Source organism: Rhinoderma darwinii, chromosome 3 (assembly GCF_050947455.1).
Source record: "Rhinoderma darwinii isolate aRhiDar2 chromosome 3, aRhiDar2.hap1, whole genome shotgun sequence".
Lineage (NCBI taxonomy): Eukaryota > Metazoa > Chordata > Amphibia > Anura > Rhinodermatidae > Rhinoderma > Rhinoderma darwinii.
Window position 1 is genome coordinate 292,080,670 of NC_134689.1, and position 22,392 is coordinate 292,103,061.

A 22,392-nucleotide genomic window follows, 5' to 3' on the forward strand; every position below is an offset into this window, starting at 1 on the left:
CAGCGTGTGTCCGCTGCGTAAAACTCACGACATGTCCTATATTTGTGTGTTTTTTGCGCATCACGCACCCATTGAAGTCAATGGGTGCGTGAAAATCACGCGCAGCACACGGAAGCCCTTCCGTTGGACGATTAAAAGAATGAATGTAAACAGAAAAGCAGCATGTGCTTTTCTGTTTACAAACATCCAAACAGTGTCATAAAGATGGCGGCTGCGTGAAAATCACGCAGCCGCGCACCATACGAACAGCACACACGGAGCTGTCACGCTGCTGCCACTCGCGCAAAACACTCACGTTCGTCTGAATCCGCCCTAACACTTCAGAAGTTTGTTGAATGTTTAGTTACGCTAAGTTGTGGAAGTGCTGACAAAAAGATTGTGCTGGTTGTTTCTGGAAGAGGTTGGCAACTGTGAATGCAGCTCTGGACTAGAATACAAGAAGTGATTCAAGATAAATGTATTTACAAAGGCAAGCAATTCTTTTATTTATATATAAATCACTTTTTTTTATTGTTCCATCAATATCGCCACATGAGGGCTTATTTTTTGCGGGACAAGTTGTAGATTTTCACAGCACCATTTATTGTACCATATAATGTAGCGGGAAACTGGGGAAAAAATATTTGTGGGGCGGAATAGGGAAAAAAAACAGCGAATATTTTGGGTGGTTTTGTTTTTACGGCGTTCACTGTGCGGTAGAAACGACACGTTAACTCTATTCTGCAAGTCAATACGATTACAGCGATAACAAATTTATTTATATATATATAATTTTTTTTTTAATACGTTTTACTACTTTTACAAGGAAAATCTGATTGTTAAAAATAAAATGAGTTTTGTCGCCACGTTCTGAGAGCCATAACCTTTTTGATTTTTCCGACATTTCGTTGTATGAGGGCTTATTTTTTTGCGGGGCAAGCTGTAGTTTCTATTGGTACCATTTTGGGGTACATGAGATCTGTGGGACTTTTTGATCACTTTTTATTTAATTTTTTTGTGGGCGATGTGACCCCAAAACAGCAATTCTGACGTTTTACACTTTTTTTATTTCTTACATCGTTCACCGTGCGGACTAAGTAATGATATATTGTAATAGTTTAGACTTTTAATGACGCCTCAATACCAGTTATGTTAACTTTTTTTACATTGTGCTTGTGGGAAAAGGTGTGTTTTTTACTTGGGCCCCCTAGGGGACTTGAACCAGCGATCGTTGGATCGCTTGCTCGATATACTACAATATACTAATGTATTGTAGTATATTGTGATTCTGACCCTCTCCTATGAAGACCTGCCAGAGGAGTACAAAGATGGTGGACCTGGGGGCCTTCATCAGACCCCCAGGCTGCCATGCCAACCAACGGCACCCCTCCCGATCTTGCCACTGGGGGTCCGTTGGAACATTACAGGGGGTCGCCCTCCCTGTTTTTAGTAACTTAAATTCTGCAGTCGCTGTTGACCGCGGCATTTAACAGGTTAAACTAGCGGGATCGCGCTAGTTACCCGGAAGTGTCGGCTGTAACACACAGCCGACATATTCGTCCTATGGAGCGAGCTCAACCAGTGAGCCCGCTCCATAATCCCCCACCCAACGGCGGATGTCAGGAAGGAATTAAAGGGGTTGTCTGTGCACGGACCGGTTTGTCATACTCATGACCTATCCAAAGGATAGGTCATCAGTATATAATCGGTGGGGGGTCCAAAAGCTGGACCCCACACCGATCGGCTGTCTCAGAGCATCGGATGTTGTTTGGTGTTCAGTTCCGGAAGCACTTGAATAGGAGCAGAGCTGCTGCTCGGCTGCCGTGCTGTGACCGGACCCATCTGCTTCGGGCACGGACATCTGGAGGTGGTGGGAGAAGCTGATCAGTGCGGTGTCCAGGTTTCGGACCCCCACTGATCGTGTACTGATGATCACACAGTAAAGTCCCCTAGTGGGACTAAATAAAAAAAGTTAAAGAAAAATGTAAAAGTTTTAATACATTTTTCCCCTTACGAAATGCTTTATTATGAAAAAAACAAAATAAATAAAACAATTCTAGTAATTCTATCCACAGGACAGGTCATCAGCATGAAAAACCGGTTTGTGTCCGCACTGCCCCTTCAAACTCTTCGTGCAAATTGACATACATGTGTGTCCTAGAATGCCTTTAGTTAAAGGGGTTGTCCACTAATGGTCAACTGATGACCTATCCACCGGATAGGTCATCAGTACATGATCTGTGGTGGTCTGACACCCGGACCCCACACCGTTAAGCCGCTCTGGCTGCCTCTGAGCGCCGGACGTACATACCGGAAGCAGTTGACTCTGGCCACTGAATAGCTAACCTGGGGTTGTTTTGCAGTGCGCCCGGCATGTTCTGTCTTCAGTTCCGGTGCTCATTAGTGCAGTGCTGGTCGCATCACCTCATGCTGACCGCACACAATTGTCAGGACTCAGAGCAGGGCTGCAGATGTGTAATACAGCCAGTGCCCCGCTCCGAAGTACATTCATGTATTACTATACTTGGCTTAGTATCGAAATACATGAAATAACGGTATCGAACCGTTTGAGGGTGCATGGTATCGAAGTTTCGATGCATCGTGCAACTCTATGCCAGATTATTACTTGCAAGCAACAATGCTTTGTTATACTGAGCATTATATGTCTCCTAGTGGGACTAAATAACTAAAGTTTAAAAACCAAAAAATCCATAAAATGTGGTTTCATTTTGCAGAAGTGTTTAAAAACACCCAAATATATGGTATCGATGCAATTGTAATTAAGTCAACCAGTTATTTAACCCCTTAATGACCAGCCCATTTTAGACCTTAAATAGGCTCTGTCACCAGATTATAAGTGGCCTATATTGTACATGATGGGATCGGCGCTGTAATGTAGGTTACTGAAGTGGTTTTTATTTAGAAAAACAATCATTTTTGTCGGAGTTATGACCTATTTTAGCTTTATGCTAATGAGTTTCTTAATGACCAACTGGGCGTGTTTTACTTTTTGGCCAAGTGGGCGTTGTACAGAGGAGTGTATGACACTGACCAATCAGTGACCAATCAGCGTCATACACTTCTCTCCATTCATTTACTCAGCAGATAGCGATATAGCTATATCACTGTGCAGTCACATAACCACACTATAACATTACTGCAGTGTCCTGACAATGAATATACATTACCTCCAGCCAGGACGTGATGTCTATTTAGAATCCTGACACTTCTCTGTGATTTACTGCACAGCAGGCGTCGTCTCGCGAGATTACGCTGTAAGCTATTATTTACAGCGAGATCTCGCTGTGCTGTAGTCTCACACAGACGCTACAGACGTGGTCAGGATTCTGAATACACATCCCGTCCTGGCTGGGCTGGAGGTAATGTCTATTCATTGTCAGGACACTTGATTAACGTTAATATGTGTGTATGTGGCTGCACATAGCGATCTAGTAAGAACGCAATGCTGCTGTGTAAATGAATGGGGAGAAGTGTATGACGCTGATTGGTCACTGATTGGTCAGCGTCATACACTCCTCTCCACAACGCCCACTTGGCCAAAGAGTAAAACACGCCCAGTTGTTCATTAAGAAACTCATTAGCATAAATCTAAAATAGGTCATAACCCCAACAAAAATGATTGTTTTTCTAAATAAAAAACACTGCTGTAACCTACATTACAGCACCAATCACATTATGTACAATATAGGCCACTTATAATGTGGTGACAGAGACTCTTTAATGACCAAGCTATTTTTTTACGTTTTTCCATAGTCTCATCCAAAGAGCTATAACTGTATTTTTGCATCCATCAACATAGCTGTACAAGGTCTTGTTTTTTACGGGACAAGTTGTATTTTTTAATAGCACCATTTTGGGGTACATATAGTTTATTGATTGACTTTTTTGTTAATTTTTTTTGGGGGGGGGATAATAAAAAAAAACAGCAATTTCGCCACACTTTTTTGCGTCTTAAATTTACACGGTTTACCGTGTGGTGTAAATAACATAACTTTATTCAGCGGGTTGTTACGATTGCGGCGATACCAAATTTGTTTTTCTTGTGTTTTACTACTTTAAGGCCCCATGCACACGACCGTGCCCGCAATCACGGCCCGCGATTGCGGGCACGGCCGGCCACTGACTGACAGCCGCATTTTCGGGCCGTGCTCCCATACAAAGTATGGGAGCACGGCCCGCAAAATGCGAAAGAACGGACATGTTCCATAATTCCCGGAACATTTCCACGGCACTGAAACCCTTCCGTAGTGCTACGGAAAGGTGTCTGTTCAATGAAAGTGAATGGCTCCGTTTTTGCGGACCGCAGGTTTTTTGCTGTCGTGTGCATGGGGCCTTACACAGTAAAAACACTTTATTTTTATTTTTTTAATTATTTGTTTTTGTGTCACTATATTTTAGGAGCCATAACTTTTTTATTTTTCTGCCGATGCAGCTGTGTGAGGGCTTTTTTTTTGCGGGACGACTTGTTTTTTTTTTTATTGGTACCATTTTGGAGTACATGCGACTTTTGTTGATTAATTTTAATACTATATTAATGAAGGCAGGATGAACAGAAAACAGTAATTCTGGATTTTTTTTTTTATTTATGGCTTTCACTGTGCGGGTTAAATAATGTAATATCTTTATAGGTAGGATCGTTACGGATATGGCGATGCCAAAACCGTGTACGTTTTTTTATTTCTTTTTTTGTTCATAATAAAAAAGAAAACAAAAAAAAAACACCTTTTCCCTTACAAAATGGCTTACTTGTGATTTTTATTTATTTAAATGTTTTAACTTTTTTTTTTTTTTTTTTTTTTAGTAGTCCGATAATCTGATTGCTTTTATAATACACTGCAATACTTCTGTATTGCAGTGTATTACTGCATGTCAGTCTAAAACGGACAGGCATCTGTTAAGACATGCCCGAACAGGCATCAACTAGAGGCAGACCTGGGGGCCTTTGTTAGGTCCCCGGCTGCCATAGAAACCACTGGCACCCTGCGATCGCAGGGTGGGAGAGGGAGCCCGCTCCCTCTAAAACCACTCAGATGCGGCGCTCGCTATTGAGCACCGCATCTGAGGGGGTTAAATGAGCGGAATCAATACTGATATCAATCTCGGCCGCTCAAGCAGGTCTGCTCCCAGCCCTCAGCTAACTCCGGTAGTCGAGAGCAGGGAGATTTACCTGGTCCCGGTGGTGCTTATTTATTCCGATGCAGCACTGTTAAAAGGCTACTGCATTGGAATAAAGCTCATTCGTGGCCGCTGTAAAAACACCTATGGGCGGTCACTTAACGGGTTAAACCATATGTGAACAAATTTCCCCCAATTCCAAAAAAAAGTTAAAGTATAGTATTAATCTGTGTACCCCAAAATGGTTCTATTAAATTCTCGTCCCGAAAAAAACAAGCCCTCCTACGCCTACATCAAGAGAAAAAAAATAAGTAATGCGATGGCAGAAAAACTGTTTACATGAAAGTAGAATTAAAAAATAAATACATATTTGGTAGCGCCATTATTTTACCGATTAATAGATATAAAGGTAACACGTTATTTATGCCGAACGGTGTCGTCGTAAAATGCAAAAAACAAAAGCATAGTTACTTTTTTCCATTCCCTCCCCAAAAAATGTTGATAGAAGTTAATCCGTAAGTTATTTATACCCCAAAGTGGTGTCATTGAAAAATACAACTCTTGTAAAAAAACAAGTCCTCATACAGCTATGTAAATGAAAAGATAACAATGATCTGACTCTTGCAATGTGCCAAAAACAATTAAAAAAAAATCACTAAATCCTTAAAGAGGCTCTGTCACCAGATTTTGCAAGCCCTATCTGCTATTGCAGCAGATCGGCGCTGCAATGTAGATTACAGTAACGTTTTTATTTTTAAAAAACGAGCATTTTTGGCCAAGTTATGACCATTTTTGTAGTTATGCAAATGAGGCTGGCAAAAGTCCAAGTGGGTGTGTTTAAAAGTAAAAGTCCAAGTGGGCGTGTATTAGGTGCGTACATCGGGGCGTTTTTAATACTTTTACTAGCTGGGTGCTCTGAAGAGAAGTATCATCCACTTCTCTTCAGAACGCCCAGCTTCTGACAGTGCAGATCTGTGACGTCACTCACAGGTCCTGCATCGTGTCGGACACATCGGCACCAGAGGCTTCAGTTGATTCTGCAGCAGCATCGGCGTTAGCAGGTAAGTCGATGTAGCTACTTACCTGCAAACGCCGATGCTGCTGCAGAATCATCTGTAGCCTCTGGTGCCGATGTGTCCTCGCTCGTCTGACACGATGCAGGACCTGTGAGTGACGTCACAGCGTGATCTCTCGAGAACACGCTGTGTCTGCACTGCCAGAAGCTGGGCGTTCTGAAGAGAAGTGGATGATACTTCTATACACAACGCCCAGCTAGTAAAAGTATTAAAAACGCCCGATGTACGCACATAATACACGCCCAGTTGTACTTTTACTTTAAACACGCCCAGTTGTACTTTTGCAAGCCTCATTTGCATAAATACAAAAATGGTCATAACTTGGCCAAAAATGCTCGTTTTTTAAAAATAAAAACGTTACTGTAATCTACATTGCAGCGCCGATCACATGCAATAGCAGATAGGGGTTGCAAAATCTGGTGACAGAGCCTCTTTAAGGCTAAAATAGGCTGCATCCTATAGGCTATGTAAACCTTTGAGGGCAGACTAGTCAGTTTGTTTAGTGTAACTTTATAATTATTCTTTATTGAAAGTGTTTTACTTTTGGAGCTACCGCTGTTCGGGACAAACTATACAGAACAGCTGTATCGCTAGTTTTACACTGAAATCCGTTAGTCCAGCGGACTCGATGGGTTCAGAGTCGGCGGGTCGGATCTACCTGTAATTGATCACATCTAAGTTCGTTAGGTCCACGGGACTCATAGATTTAGTGTAAAACGAGCCATACAGCTGTTCTGTATAGAGAACACAGAACAGCTGTATCTCCAAAATGTTTTTTTTTTAAAATAAAGACTAATTACAAAGTTACACTAAACACACGGACTAATCTATTTATAAAAATATAAAAAATGCCCTCAAAGGTGTACGTAGCCTTTAAAGGTGGACATGCTTTTTAGTGATATATGTTAGCAGTGAGGGGGGATTTACACGAGCGTGTGCGTTTTGCGCACGCAAAAAACACGGCGTTTTGCGTGCGCAAAAGGCACTTAACAGCTCCGTATGTCATATTCATATGGTGAGTGGCTGTGTGCTTTTGACGCAGCCGCCATCATTATGACACTCCGTTTGGATGTTTGTAAATAGAAAAGCACGTGGTGCTTTTCAGTTTACATTAATTCTTTTACTGCTGTTGCGCGAATAACGCGCGTCCCACGGAAGTGCTTCCATGTGGTGCGCGTGATTTTCACGCACCCATTGACTTCGATGGGTGCGTGATGTGCGAAAAACGCAGAAATATAGGACCTGTCGTGAGTTTTACGCAGCGGGCTCACGCTACGCAAAATTCACGGACAGACTGCACTGCCCCACGCGCGTTGCACGGACGTATTGTGTAAATCCGCACTTACTATGATGTTTTGGTCCCAGGCCACAGGCAATTTTCCTTCTGGTCTCAGTGGTTATATTGTGGCCATACATAGCCATATCAGAGGCCATACATAGCCAGATATTTAACCAATTAAAAATCCCTGCTGGATTTTAAATGGTCAAAAACCTTTTAACAAACTTTGCCATAAATCAATAGTACAAGTGAATATAAGAAACTTTGTAATATATCTTGTTAGAGAACCTCTTTCTCCACCCTCCCTCCTGCAGTGATCACTCACTCTCAATTTACTGCTAAAATCTGAGACTGACTTGCTCAGGGATTGGGTTACAGTTGGCCATAGAAGTCTATGGAGGAGGCAAGAGACACAGACACAGACCTCTGCAGCAGCTTCTAGTAATTATATTTCTCCCCAGTGCTGGATTTACAGCTACACTACTCATTGCTGTATAATGTCCTCAATGATCCTGCTTCTAGTGTTTTATCTCACCCCAGTACTGGGTTCATAGCTAAACTTCTCATTACTGCAGTATGCTGTCCTCCATGATGCAGCCAATCTCAACACACCACGGTATCCTTCGATTTTTAATTATTATTTTTTTTGTCTTGGCTAATCAACGTCACCTGGATGCCACATCACCACGAGGCTCTGTAAAGAAAGTATTAGTGGCGTATCAGAACAGGTCTTGGCACTGAAGGCAGGCAAATGTCAATTCTATTGTACACACAGGAGGAATAAAAGAAGAATGGCACAATGCGGGGTCTGAGAAAAGTTGCTCCTGAATTGTTATTTTATGGGGAATAATTTACAGGACAGGTTATGCATAAAAACAACCCTGCCAATTTAAAGCGGAACTGTTGTCTCTCATGACATGTCTTATTCCCAATGAAATAGCAATTCTGGAACATACTTTGTTAGAGCTCTGCATTGTGCTATATCTCTGTTATTCCTCCTACAAATATATGAATACATTGACAACTGGGGGTTACCATTCGCCTTGTCAAAGGGGTGTGTCCCTACACTGTCTCACACTCTCAGCACTGATTGAACATTGTCTGCTTGGGAACACCCCCTCAAATGGTAACACCCAGTCATACGTGCATGTTCATGAGGAACAACACTATTCTGACCATTATATCACATGAATATGGCATATAAAAATGCTTCTAGAAGCTGCTAAGTCACTATATAGAGGACAGGAGCTTTTTCAGGGTCTTATACAGTAAACAATATTCTGTAAAAATAAAATGGAGACCTGTCCAGAAGAACACCTCATCCTGACATAGGTAGAGAGCAGTCCAGTACGTCTAAAACCTGTAAAGAGCAATCGAGCCCACGTGGTAAAGGTAGAAAGTAGTCCAGCACACATAGTACAGGTAGAGAGTAGTACAGTACATGTAGTACAGGTGGATAACAGTCCATTACATGTAGTAGAGGTAGACAGCGGTCCGGTACAAGTGGTGAAGGTAGACAGCGGTGCGGTACATGTGGTGCAGGGAGAGTGCGCTCCGGTACATGTGGTGCTGGGAGAGTGCGCTCCGGTACATGTGGTGCTGGGAGAGTGCGCTCCGGTACATGTGGTGCAGGGAGAGTGCGGTGCGGTGCGGTACATGTGGTGCAGGGAGAGTGCGGTGCGGTACATGTGGTGCAGGGAGAGTGCGGTGCGGTACATGTGGTGCAGGGAGAGTGCGGTGCGGTACATGGGGTGCAGGGAGAGTGCGGTGCGGTACATGGGGTGCCGAGAGAGTGCGGTGCGGTACATGGGGTACAGGGAGAGTGCGGTGCGGTACTTGGGGTACAGGGAGAGTGCGGTGCGATACGGTACATGGAGTACAGGGAGAGTGCGGTGCGGTACATGTGGTGCAGGGAGAGTGCGGTGCGGTACATGTGGTGCAGGGAGAGTGCGGTGCGGTACATGTGGTGCAGGGAGAGTGCGGTGCGGTACATGTGGTGCAGGGAGAGTGCGGTGCGGTACATGGGGTGCAGGGAGAGTGCGGTGCGGTACATGGGGTGCAGGGAGAGTGCGGTGCGGTACTTGGAGTACAGGGAGAGTGCGGTGCGATACGGTACATGGAGTACAGGGAGAGTGCGGTGCGGTACATGGAGTACAGGGAGAGTGCGGTGCGGTACATGTAGTACAGGGAGAGTGCGGTGCGGTACATGTAGTACAGAGAGTGCGGTGCGGTACATGTAGTACAGGGAGAGTGCGGTGTGGTACATGTAGTACAGGGAGAGTGCGGTGTGGTACATATAGTACAGGGAGAGTGCGGTACATGTAGTACAGGGAGAGTGCGGTATGGTATATGTAGTACAGGGAGAGTGCGGTGCGGTACATGTGGTGCAGGGAGAGTGCGCTCCGGTACATGTGGTGCTGGGAGAGTGCGCTCCGGTACATGTGGTGCTGGGAGAGTGCGCTCCGGTACATGTGGTGCTGGGAGAGTGCGCTCCGGTACATGTGGTGCTGGGAGAGTGCGCTCCGGTACATGTGGTGCAGGGAGAGTGCGGTGTGGTACATGTAGTACAGGGAGAGTGTGGTACATGTAGTACAGGGAGAGTGCGGTGCGGTACATGTGGTGCAGGGAGAGTGCGCTCCGGTACATGTGGTGCTGGGAGAGTGCGCTCCGGTACATGTGGTGCTGGGAGAGTGCGCTCCGGTACATGTGGTGCTGGGAGAGTGCGCTCCGGTACATGTGGTGCAGGGAGAGTGCGGTGTGGTACATGTAGTACAGGGAGAGTGTGGTACATGTAGTACAGGGAGAGTGCGGTGCGGTACATGTGGTGCAGGGAGAGTGCGGTGCGGTACATGTGGTGCAGGGAGAGTGCGGTGCGGTACATGTGGTGCAGGGAGAGTGCGGTGCGGTACATGTGGTGCAGGGAGAGTGCGGTGCGGTACATGTGGTGCAGGGAGAGTGCGGTGCGGTACATGTGGTGCAGGGAGAGTGCGGTGCGGTACATGTGGTGCAGGGAGAGTGCGGTGCGGTACATGTGGTGCAGGGAGAGTGCGGTGCGGTACATGTGGTGCAGGGAGAGTGCGGTGCGGTACATGTGGTGCAGGGAGAGTGCGGTGCGGTACATGTGGTGCCGAGAGAGTGCGGTGCGGTACATGTGGTGCAGGGAGAGTGCGGTGCGGTACATGGAGTGCAGGGAGAGTGCGGTACGGTACATGTAGTACAGGGAGAGTGCGGTACGGTACATGTAGTACAGGGAGAGTGCGGTACGGTACATGTAGTACAGGGAGAGTGCGGTACGGTACATGTAGTACAGGGAGAGTGCGGTACGGTACATGTAGTACAGGGAGAGTGCGGTACGGTACATGTAGTACAGGGAGAGTGCGGTACGGTACATGTAGTACAGGGAGAGTGCGGTACGGTACATGTAGTACAGGGAGAGTGCGGTACGGTACATGTAGTACAGGGAGAGTGCGGTACGGTACATGTAGTACAGGGAGAGTGCGGTACGGTACATGTAGTACAGGGAGAGTGCGGTACGGTACATGTAGTACAGGGAGAGTGCGGTACGGTACATGTAGTACAGGGAGAGTGCGGTACGGTACATGTAGTACAGGGAGAGTGCGGTACGGTACATGTAGTACAGGGAGAGTGCGGTACGGTACATGTAGTACAGGGAGAGTGCGGTGCGGTACATGTAGTACAGGGAGAGTGCGGTGCGGTACATGTAGTACAGGGAGAGTGCGGTGCGGGACATGTAGTACAGGGAGAGTGCGGTGCGGGACATGTAGTACAGGGAGAGTGCGGTACGGTACATGTAGTACAGGGAGAGTGCGGTACGGTACATGTAGTACAGGGAGAGTGCGGTACGGTACATGTAGTACAGGGAGAGTGCGGTACGGTACATGTAGTGCAGGGAGAGTGCGGTACGGTATATGTAGTGCAGGGAGAGTGCGGTACGGAGCATGTAGTACAAGTGGATAGCAGGCCAGTACATGGAGCTCCGTGCAGTAACTTAGTGCATACACTTACATTTAGGTAATACAGTAGCCACTGATTGACTCTACTCGTCTCCATGTGATTCTTGGATCCACAGGCCTTTTACTACTTTACTGTGCAAACTGATTTTTGTGGGTCCCCCACCCAATAAATGTAGCATAGAACAGTATTGTCTGTGGAATTATAATGTGATTTCAAGAAATAATGATCCAGCATACACCATTGTAAATGGTATGGTTAAGAAAAATTAAAAAATCTGACTGTTCGCTTGTAACTTTGTTACTTATAGAGTAAAATCGTAATATTTGTGGTTAACTTCTGTGAAACACAAACCAGTAGACCTGCACAATGATGGCTTACACCAATTTATTATTTCTTTATTTTTTTAGATTCTTCATCAGCACAAAAATGCGGATAAAATGATGTCCTTACTTAAAGTTTATGAGGAAGAAGATGAATCTTTTATGGAATTAGTTACCGTGGCAACCCAGTTCTACCAATACTTACTGCAGCCTTTCAGGGATATGAGAGAACTTGCAATATTATACAAGCTGGAAATACTGGTAGGGAATTACTTCTTTTATCTGTTTTTAAGCTTTTTCTATTGGAGTCCTCAAGGGCTTTGTTTACAGAGTACTTTGAACCAATTATAGTCAAAGTGATTTATATTTGCAATTGTATCAGTCCAAATGCAGCCGGCGCTTATTGAATTTGAAATCTACAATGCACATTTTACTTTTATCTCAAAAAAATCCCATCATCTTAGTGACACGGTTCTAGAAGTCTGACAGACGTGCTGTGTCACGGAGACAAATGCGGTTAGTCAAGACTTGGAAGCAAAGCAGGAAATCCAACTTCAGAGAAATTGGAAAATATTTCCTTATAATGTCCATTTGTTTATAAGGGTTCTAAATGTATATTACACTTTATGTCCATTTTAATTTATTTCACAATTTTTTTTTTCCATTTTGGCTAACATTATTGAATATGACTGTACTGTATGTAAGTTGGAAAAAATTATCGAAATATGACACCATAATATTTCTGTACGTTTGGACCAATCGTTTTAGAATGACATTATACATTTTGCGCAATGTGAGGGTGATTTTCTTCTTCTAGATTACATCATACGGTAGTCCTCCTGAAATTCATGAGGGGTATCTTAGTGAAAATGGACGCTTATTAATCTTAGTGCTCAGCCCCTGTCTAGCCCTCGTAAAACACACAATTTAGTAGCTACTTATTCATGCTTCCAACTTGCTGACTGACCTCGCTGCTGAGCCACGGTAAATATGATCGGTCAAAGCCCTTGCTGTAGCTCCAAGCTGTGGACTCATCCAAGGACAGGTAAACCCTTGTCTCATTCACTAAAATTACCTGAAGAACGGCTCAACAGGACACTCAAAAAGTAAAAAGAAATCCATATAAGTGAAACCTCCCATGAGAATATGTATAGCACATTTACAGAAACTTGCGCAACAAATGTGCCATGTGTGAACAAACCTTACTCTGGATGTAATCCAAGCAAAAAGAACGATACTTTTCTATGTAGGATCTTAAAATACTATGTTGTTTCTATGTAAGACATATGCAAATGCACTTCTAGGTGCAGGTATAAAAACCTATAATAGGTTTACAGAATTTAAAACTATAACACAGCCCGTATGTTTATGTACACAGAAATCCTTGGAACTTGATGATTTAGGCCCAAAACGCATAGAGGCTTTGCAAAAAGAAGCTGATAAATGGAACACAACTGCAGAAGAGGCTGAGCGCTCGATACAGAATATAACTGTGAATTATTTCAAGGAGACTTCAAAAGCACTGTCTGGTAGGAGAACTGTAGTGGAGTTATTGTTTAGGTATAAACTGGATGCCTATAGCCTTGTTTTCAGGATGGCATGTATCATGGCAGAGCATGTGATCATCTTCAACCGCTATACCAATTCCTCTACCCTGTGCCAGTCACTGCACTGGTTGCCCATTCCCTTTAGAATAAAATTCAAACTTCTTACTCTCACCCACAAAGCTCTCCACAGTTCTGCACCTCCTTACATCTCCACCCTCATCTCTGTCCTCCACCGTAGGGCTCTACGTTCTGCCATCGATTAAAGATTAACATCCTCCATAATTTGAATCTCACACTCCCGTCTCCAAGATTTTTCTCGTGCTGCACCAGTCCTCTGTAATGCGGTCCCCCAGACAATCCGATTAATTCTCAACATCCACAGTTTTAAGCGTGCCCTGGAAACACATCTCTTTTTAGACCGGACTATCAGATTCCCTAATCGGACTCCTTTCCTTGACCCCCCCCCCTTTTACATTGGTCATCAGAACCTGACCTCTTCATTCAGCCGTATCCCCCACACTCCTTGCACCCTAATGCACTTCATGTCTGTCATACACTGATACTGGATGGTGACCGGCTCATGCAGATTTATGTGTACCACCCCGTGTGTATAAAAGATGGCCGGACCATTGTACTTATAACAAGCACTTTTTTACATTTAGTGTCTCACCTTATTTCCTCATAGATTGTAAGCTCTTGCGATCAGGGTCCTCACTTCTCTTGTTTGAATTGTTAATTAGTTCGGTCACTATGTAATGGCGAACGTAATTTCCGCTGCGGAAAGCAGAGGTAAACACTGCTCATACTTACCTAGGGCGTTGTTATGGTGACGCGTCCCCCCTGCGCAGTCTGGTTCGGCCTCCCTGGATGACCCTGCAACCAATGTGACTGCTGCAGTCTGTGATTGGCTACAGCGTTCACATGGGATGCAAGGTCATCCCAGGAGGCTGGACTGCAGGAAGAAAGAGGGCGTTCTGGGTAAGTATGATAATTTTTTTTCTTCCCGTATTTGCGTTTTTTTTTTTTTTTTTGCGGTGTCATCCCTGCGAATACGCCGCAAAAGTCGCAACACTTTGCTTTCTGTTGCAGGTTTTGCATCCCCATTGAGTTCAATCGGGAAAACCCACAACGGAAAATCAACTAAAACGCAGCATAAATTGACATGCAGCGGAATTAAATTCTGTTCTGCAGGTAAATTTATTAACATTTCATGCTGGGTCATTTTCTGAATTTCATCCACTTTGCTGCTACTTTAAATGATGCAGAATTTTCACACACATTTCCGATGTGGAAATTCCGCAGCACTTTCGTTACGTGGGAACCCGCCCTTTAAAGGGGTTGTCCAGGAAAAAAAAAAATCTAAAAAGTGTCCACCAGCCTTAGTTTGCCTTCCCTAATACCCCCTATTCGACTTCTAACCAGTTTCTGTTTGATCTCCATCGTCACTGCTGCTCTTTCTGTCTGTTTAAATCCCTTGCTTCTGGTCCAGGCTGTTTCCTGTCTTGTAACCCACCATACCCATGATCTCCTGCTGCATCTCAGGAGCAAATCATTCAGCTATTTGCAAACTGCCACGCCCCTTTATGGTCACAGGATCATTCCCTGCTCTAATTCCAGGCAGCTCCCTCCCTGCACACGGTCCTACACACTAATAATCATCATTATCCTTTGTGCCTCCATCTATCCCTGATCTAAGTACAGGCACCCATCTCCCTCCCCCGCCCCTTTCACAGCCTGATAAATGTAAGTCTGTCCATTCCACCTATGTCAGACATCTTGGTACACACAATCCAGTCAGCACGTTTTCCTCACCTGCTGCTGGATCTGTTTCAAGAAATCCTGTATTAGGCCCTGTTCACACCTGAGTTTTTTTTTGCAGGCAGAAAATTCTGTCTGGAATTCCGAGGCAGATTTTGATCTGCCTGCACGCCGTTTGCTGCGTTTTTCGCAGTGTTTTTGCCCGTGGGCATTGAGCGCCACGGGCAAAAACGCAGTGATCAAACGCTTTCTCTGCCTCCCATTGATGTCAATGGGGGTTTAGAGACGTAAACGCCCGAAGATGGGGCATGTCGCTTCTTTTTCCCACGAGCGGTAAAAACGCCTCCGCCTCCCATTGAAATCAATAGGAGGCGTTTTTTGACGCGTTTTCCGACACGGTTTCCTCAGGATAGGCAATCAATATCTGATCTGTTAAGGTCCGGCACCCACGTTGATCGGCTGTTTTGAAGGAGCCACAGTGCTCGTACGAGCGCTGCTTCCCCTCCATTTCCTTTACTGCTTACACTGAATCGCGGACACACTTGTAGCGGCGGTTCAGTATTACAGCTTTCTCCCATTCAAGTTTATACTGTAATAATGTGAACCGCCGCTACAAGTGTGTCCGTGATTCACAGTGTGAGCAGTAAAGGAAATGGAGGGAAGCAGCGCTCGTACGAGCACTGTGGCCCCTTCAAAACAGCCGATCTGCAGGGAGACGGGCCACCACTCATCAGATATTGATGGCTTATCCTGAGGATAGGCCATCCATTTTTGTGCACTGGAAAACCCCTTTGACACCCCAAAAATGATTACTTTATGGAAAGTAGACCCCAAGGTATTCATTTAACGACCTTTCAAAGATTTGAAAATCTGCCGTGTAAAATGTCTGCAGCATGGAGATGAGTTTTGTAAAATCTTATCGACTTGCCTTGTACCCCGAAAAACGGGCGAAAAATCGGAAGCAGAACGCCTCCAAACATCTGCCCATTGATTTCAATTGGAAAAACGGCGTTCTGTTCAGACGGCCGTGAAATAGAAGTGCAGGTCACTTCTTGGGAAGTTTTTGGAGCTGTTTTTCTTAGACTTTATTGAAAACGGCTCCAAAAACGGACGTGAAAAATGCAGTGAAAATCGCGAGTGGCTTAAACGTCTGAAAATCAGGAGCGGTTTTCCCTTGAAAACAGCTGCGTATTTTCAGACGTTTTTGAGATTGAATGTGAACATACCCTTCCATGGTGACTTTGGCCACGACACCGGTCGACCAGTCAAAGATCGCTATGTCCCATAGCCTACACCGCAAGTAATAAAAGTCATTGTGGTCGCGTTGCGACCTGCAAGAAACTGCGACGCGACAGTTTGGATTTCTTGCAACTGTCATGTCGTGGCAACTTGCGCGTTGCGACATAACCACGTTGACTTTTATTACATGTAATGTAGGCTACGGGACATAGCGATCTTTGGCTGGTCGACCTGTGTCGCCAAGTAGCAGATAAACAAATTTATTTATAGAAATTTTTAGAAGTGTTTTTTTTTACATTACATTATTCTTCTCCCTCTCTGGCAGTTTGCCAGAGAGAAGAAGATGCAACTGGTGATCGCTGTGACAGCGATCACCTGACCGGAGACCACTCTGAAGCCCAGTGATACAGCTGTCTCTAGACCGCTATATCATAGAGCTCCTTACCGTCGGCACGCATGTGATCGCTGTGACAGGCTCTCACATCGTTCACATAGCTGAGCTCCTTACTGTCGGCGCGCAAGCGCTGCTGGGTGGAGCAATGTGATGTTGTCACAGCGATCACATGACCGGAGACCACACTGAGTGGTCTCCGGGTGAAAGCTCCGTGATATCAGATGTCTCTAGACAGCTGTATCACAGAGCTCCTCACAGTCTGCGCGTAGGCGCTGCTGTTAGGAGCAATGTGATCGTTTTGACAGGTTGTCACAACGATCACATGACCGGAGACCACGCTGAGCTAAATGCTAAATCACGTAGCTAAATGCCGCCGGGGAGCAGCAAACCTGCTAACTCTGCGGACCGCCCGGACGTGGCTAAACAGATGAGGAAACACGTGGTGCAGTTACATCATTTGTGACGTAACCGTACACTCTGATAACCGGAAACAGGAACTTGGCTATCGGAGCTAATGGACGGGTCTGCAGAGGAAGTACCCATTTTGGATTAGCAAGCGGTCACGTGACTGAAGATGGGATACACCGCTACATTCATCAGATCCAATGTAAGTATATTGCAAAGTTACTTGTTTTGCATTGTTTAGTTTAACTAAATGTGATTGTTTGCTTCCGGAAAAACCCTTTAAGCTTTTAACTCCTTAACAGACTCAGCAGCTGCCAGTTCGCGCAGGAGGACGGATATATCCGTCCTGTGATAGTGCGGGTACTGTCACTGTACCCACGTGATCAGCGGCAGGAGCACGGCTGTTATACACAGCCTGGCTCCTGCTGCAACTGCCGGAATCGAAGCGCGCTCCGATTCCGGCAGTTTAACCCATTAAATGCCGCTGTCAATAGTGACAGCGGCATCTAATGTGTTTGACAGAGGGAGGGAGCTCCCTCTGTCACCCGATCGGCGCCCCCGCAAACAAATCGCGGGTCGCCGTCGGGTTTCCATGACAGCCGGGGGTCTAACAAAGACCCCCAGGTCTGTCTTCAGCATCTGCCTGTTAGGCGATGCCGGAGGCATGACCTAATAGGTTGCCTGTCAGTTTTACACTGACAGGCAATAATGCTTTGGTATACGAAGTATACCAAAGCATTATATATGCGATCAGTAGATCGCATAGTGAAGTCCCCTGGTGAGACTTAAATAAATGTCAATTAGTTAAGTAAAGTTTTGTGAAAAAAAAATAATAATAATTACAGTCAAAGTCAAATAAAACTACTTTTTTTGCCCAAAAAGTGGTTTTATTTAGTAAAAGTGTCAAAACAAATCACACATACACATATATGGTATCCCCGCGATCGTAACAACTTGACCAATAAAATGAACACATTAATTAAACCGCCGGATGAACGGCGTCCAAAGAAAACGCAAAAAACAACCGCAAAATTCTCTCTTTTCTCCCATTCCCCCCATAAAAAGTAAAATAAAAGTTGATCTATAAGTCCTATGTACCCCAAAATAGTACTAATGAAAACGACACATTGTCCCGCAAAAATCAAGCCCACGTACGGCCACATCGACGGAAAAATAAAAAAATGACGGCTCTTGGAATGCGGCGATGCAAAAACAAGTAAATTTTTTCTAAAAGGCTTTTTATTGTGCAAACGTAGAAAAAACATATAAAACCTATACATATTTGGTATCCCCGTAATCGTGCCGACCCATAGAATAAAGTGAACATGTTATTTACGCTGCATAGTAAAACGGCGTAAATTTATAACGTGAAAATTAATGCTGGAATAGCTGCTTATTTTCAATTCTCTCCTAAAATAAAGTTAATAAAAGTTAATCAATATATTGTAAGCATCTAAAAATGGTACAATTACAAAATACAACTCGTCCCGCAAAAAACAAGCCCTTATACGGCTATGTCGACGGAATAAAAAAAAAGTTACGACTCTTGGAATGCGACCGTGAAAAAACAAAAAATAATCCTTGGTCATTAACGTGCAAAATGGCCCGGTCATTAAGGGGTTAAGGACTAAGCACTGTATATGTACGGCACGTGGCCCTGGGCTATAAACCCATGCCATTATAAATGTACAGTGGGAGATCGAAGGGGTTTTCCGAGGGTTTTTCGGCTGTTAAACCACCATAACTGCACAATTGCTACGAAGTGTCTGGTTGAAACATTCTGGTAGTTAACCCCTTAGTGACCACTAATACGCCTTTTCACGTCAGCCTAGTCTAAGTCCTGCATGGGTCTCCCGTGCAAGCAGGAGCCGGGGCTCTGCTGTCTGATGACAGCTGAGCTCCTGCTCCAATGCCCGCGATCGCAGTTTACTTCGATCGTGGCCGTTTAACCCGTTAAATGCCGCCGTCAATAGCGACCGCGGCATTTAACTTTGTTTACAGAGGGAGTGAGCTCCCTCTGTCACCCATCGGCGGCCCGCGAATGAAATCGTGGGTCTCCGATGGGGTGTCATGGCAGCCGGGGGCTTGATAAAAGCCCCCAGGTCTGCCCTGGACATATGCCTGTTAGGACGCGCCGGAGGCACGTCCTAACAGATTGCCTGTCAGATTTACACTGACAGGCAATAATGCTCTGGTATACGAAGTATACCAGAGCATTATAGCAGCGATCGGAATATCGCACAGTAAAGTCCCCTAGTGGGACTAATAAAATAAGTCATCAAAGTGAAATAAATATTATTAATAAAAAGTACAGTAAAAAAATAAATCCATTTTTTTCCATAAAAAGTGGTTTTATTTAGTAAAAGTGTAAAAAAAATAAAAGTACACATATGTGGTATCGCCGTGACCGTAATGACTCGATTAATAAAGTTAATATGTAATTTAAACCGCAAAGTGAACACCGTAAAAAAAAACGCAAAAAACCATGGCGAAATTGCAATTTTTTTCCATTGCCCCCCAAAAAAGTAATAATAAAAATGAATCAATAAGTCCCATGCACTCCAAAACAGTACCATTCAAAACTACGTCTTGTCCCACAGAAAACAAGCCCAAAAAATCACTACATTGATGGAAAAATAAAAAAAATTACGGCTCTTGGAAAGCGACGATGCAAAAACAAATAATTTTAGTTCAAAAGTGTTTTTATTGTGCAAAAGTCGTAAAACATAAAAAAACATCTACATATGTGGTATCGCTGTAATCGTACCGACCCATAGAATAAAGGTAACATGTTATTTACGTCGCATAGTGAACGGCGTCAATTTAAAAACGCATAGAACAATGGCGGAATTTCAGTTTTTTTTTATAACCCCCCCCCAAAAGGTTAATAAAAGTTAATATAAAAATTATATGTACCCAAAAATGGTGCCATTAAAAAGCACAACTAATCCCGCAAAAAACAAGTCCTCATACAGCTATGTAGACGAAAAAATAAGAACGTTATAGCTCTTTGAATGCGACTATAGAAAAACGAATAAAATAGCTTGGTCATTAAGGCCTAAAATGGGCTGGTCACTAAGGGGTTAAGTTGTTAAATAGGTTGTCCCATCTGGCTAAGGCCTAATAGGGCATATTGACAGGTGTTGTTCAGATAGGACAACCCCTTTTAATTATAAGTAGTATTAGTCATGTAGTCCTGTGATTTTATTTTTTTAGCCCCATTCTCCCAATAGCTGAGACCCGCACCTATCAGGGATTTTTTGGCATCTCCTGTGGAAATGCTATAAACATGCAAGATGAGAAAGCTTCTTTAAGAAACTAATTATTAAACTGTTTTGAGTCTTTCGTGTTTTAATGATGTTGAAATGTATCTTTCTAACAGCAATGCAAAAACAATTGGAGCTGGATGGAAGGAGATTTGGACAAGCCACTTGGGCCTCTGCAATGCCAAGACTGGAGAGGATCAAATCCATGTTGGCAAAAGAAAGTCTTCAGCATATGAGATCAAAGGAGCTGTGCCTGAATCAGAAGAGGGCAGATATCAAGCAAAGTGTATGATCCAGAAATGTTTTCTTTTTGTAGGCCGTAACTTCTTTATTTCCTCGTTCTACTAAACACAAATGAATGGTTTTATTCCAGTCACTAGAAGACAGGGCACTGGAAATAAGATAATTCCTTCCCTTCCGATAGTAAGACACACGCACAAAGTAATTCCCCCAACATATTTCACTGGAGATAACCGTCACTCCTTTCCTGCTATTTTTAGGCTATGATCACATCAGTGTTCTGGTTTTCCATTGTTTTACTCGATCCATTGCACGACGAACACCAAGGGCGCCCAATGGCGCCATTGACATTTCAGGTTTCCGTTATAGTGTCAGTTGTTTTACCTGTCTTAATAGCGTAACATGCTGCACTATTATGTCAAGCTTTTCTCATGGGAGTGGGGATATTCTTATGATTGGTCCTATCAATGGAGGGCTGATGGTTACCTGTGAGTTCAGTGGCTCTGTAGGGTTAATAATTCCCATTTTTTTTTTTTCTTCCACAGCTATTATGTCTATTACTTATATAAGTAACGTGGTCGCTGATACTAGATACATTTAATAGCTGAGGAGAAAGAGACAGAACACGCAGAATGGAGAATTGAGTAGAAAGTATACAGCAGCATGGCACAATGTATTTTAATTTTATTAGATTTTAAAAGTGGTGTAGGATTTAAAGTTTTTTTTTTCACCACAGACATTTATGGCCTTTTGGTATTATATGTCATAAAGGTTTGAATGATGAGGGTTCCATGCACCCTATTTGCAAACAGAAATGTGATGAGGCATACACCAAACATTGCTTTTCTTACAAGGGACTTAAAGCGCAGCACGGGTCTAAACGAATCAATTTGTTATAGTGCCCTGTGTAGAGAGCGAGTGTGTTATTTTCCCTCAAATACCAAACTGAGCAGGTGCATTTTTGAGTTTTGTTTTAAATGTGTCCAAGGATATCATCTCTCTGATTGATCCAGGTAAGGAGTTCCAGAGAGTGGGGGCTGCATGACGGAAATCTCTGCCTCCAAATGTCTTACGGTGGATCCTGGCTTTTAACAGTTTATTCATGCCTGTTGATCTGAGAGGACAGCAAAGAGTATGGGGCCTTAGTAGTTCTTCCAAGTAGCTTGGGCTAAGTAGTTTATGAATTGAAGGATCAGCAAGCCGATATTTTTTAGGCGGAACTTTTCAGGTGACTTTGCAGAATAAGCCGTCATATGTGTTTACATGAGGAATAACACTATTTCTGCCCATTATATAATTTTTATTCTGCATTTTTTTTTTTTTTTAAGCAGTTTTCCCCTCTGCAGACTCTCTTATTCTCAGTTTTCCCTGAGCTAGTGGGCGGAGCCTAACTGCCATCATGTCTTCTTTACACACAGAGAAGAGGACAATCCTGCTCTCCTAGCTCTATCTAACACACACACACACACACACACACACACACACACACACTGCAGCGTGGAGGAGATTATACAGCCATACTGAGCAGTATAGTTGAGAATCCAGCACTGGGGTGAGATATAACACTTACCAGCAGTTACAGCAGCGTCTTTGTGTGTCTTTCTCACTCTACTCCTGCTCCCTCCTTCCCTCTCCATAGACTAGTATGGGCTGGTGGTGAAGAGACACGCCCCCACTACCTGCAGTCTGTCTCCTTTGCTCTGCAACTAGAGACTAATTTTTCTTAACAGGGTGTGGACAGCAGATTACCAGGAAGGCAGACACCTTGTGACAGTAAC

At 44.1% G+C, this 22,392-nt stretch overlaps 1 protein-coding gene across 1 annotated transcript in view; it reads left to right on the forward strand.

The window, feature by feature from the left end:
- The window catches only part of WHAMM (WASP homolog associated with actin, golgi membranes and microtubules), a 38,829-nt gene that overhangs the window by 1,823 nt on the left and 14,614 nt on the right, over positions 1 to 22,392 (forward strand). The window contains exons 2-4 of the mRNA XM_075858064.1: positions 11,853 to 12,026; positions 13,144 to 13,294; positions 20,491 to 20,660. Coding sequence (XP_075714179.1) covers positions 11,853 to 12,026; positions 13,144 to 13,294; positions 20,491 to 20,660 — 495 coding nt within the window. The remainder of the gene's footprint in view (positions 1 to 11,852; positions 12,027 to 13,143; positions 13,295 to 20,490; positions 20,661 to 22,392) is intronic.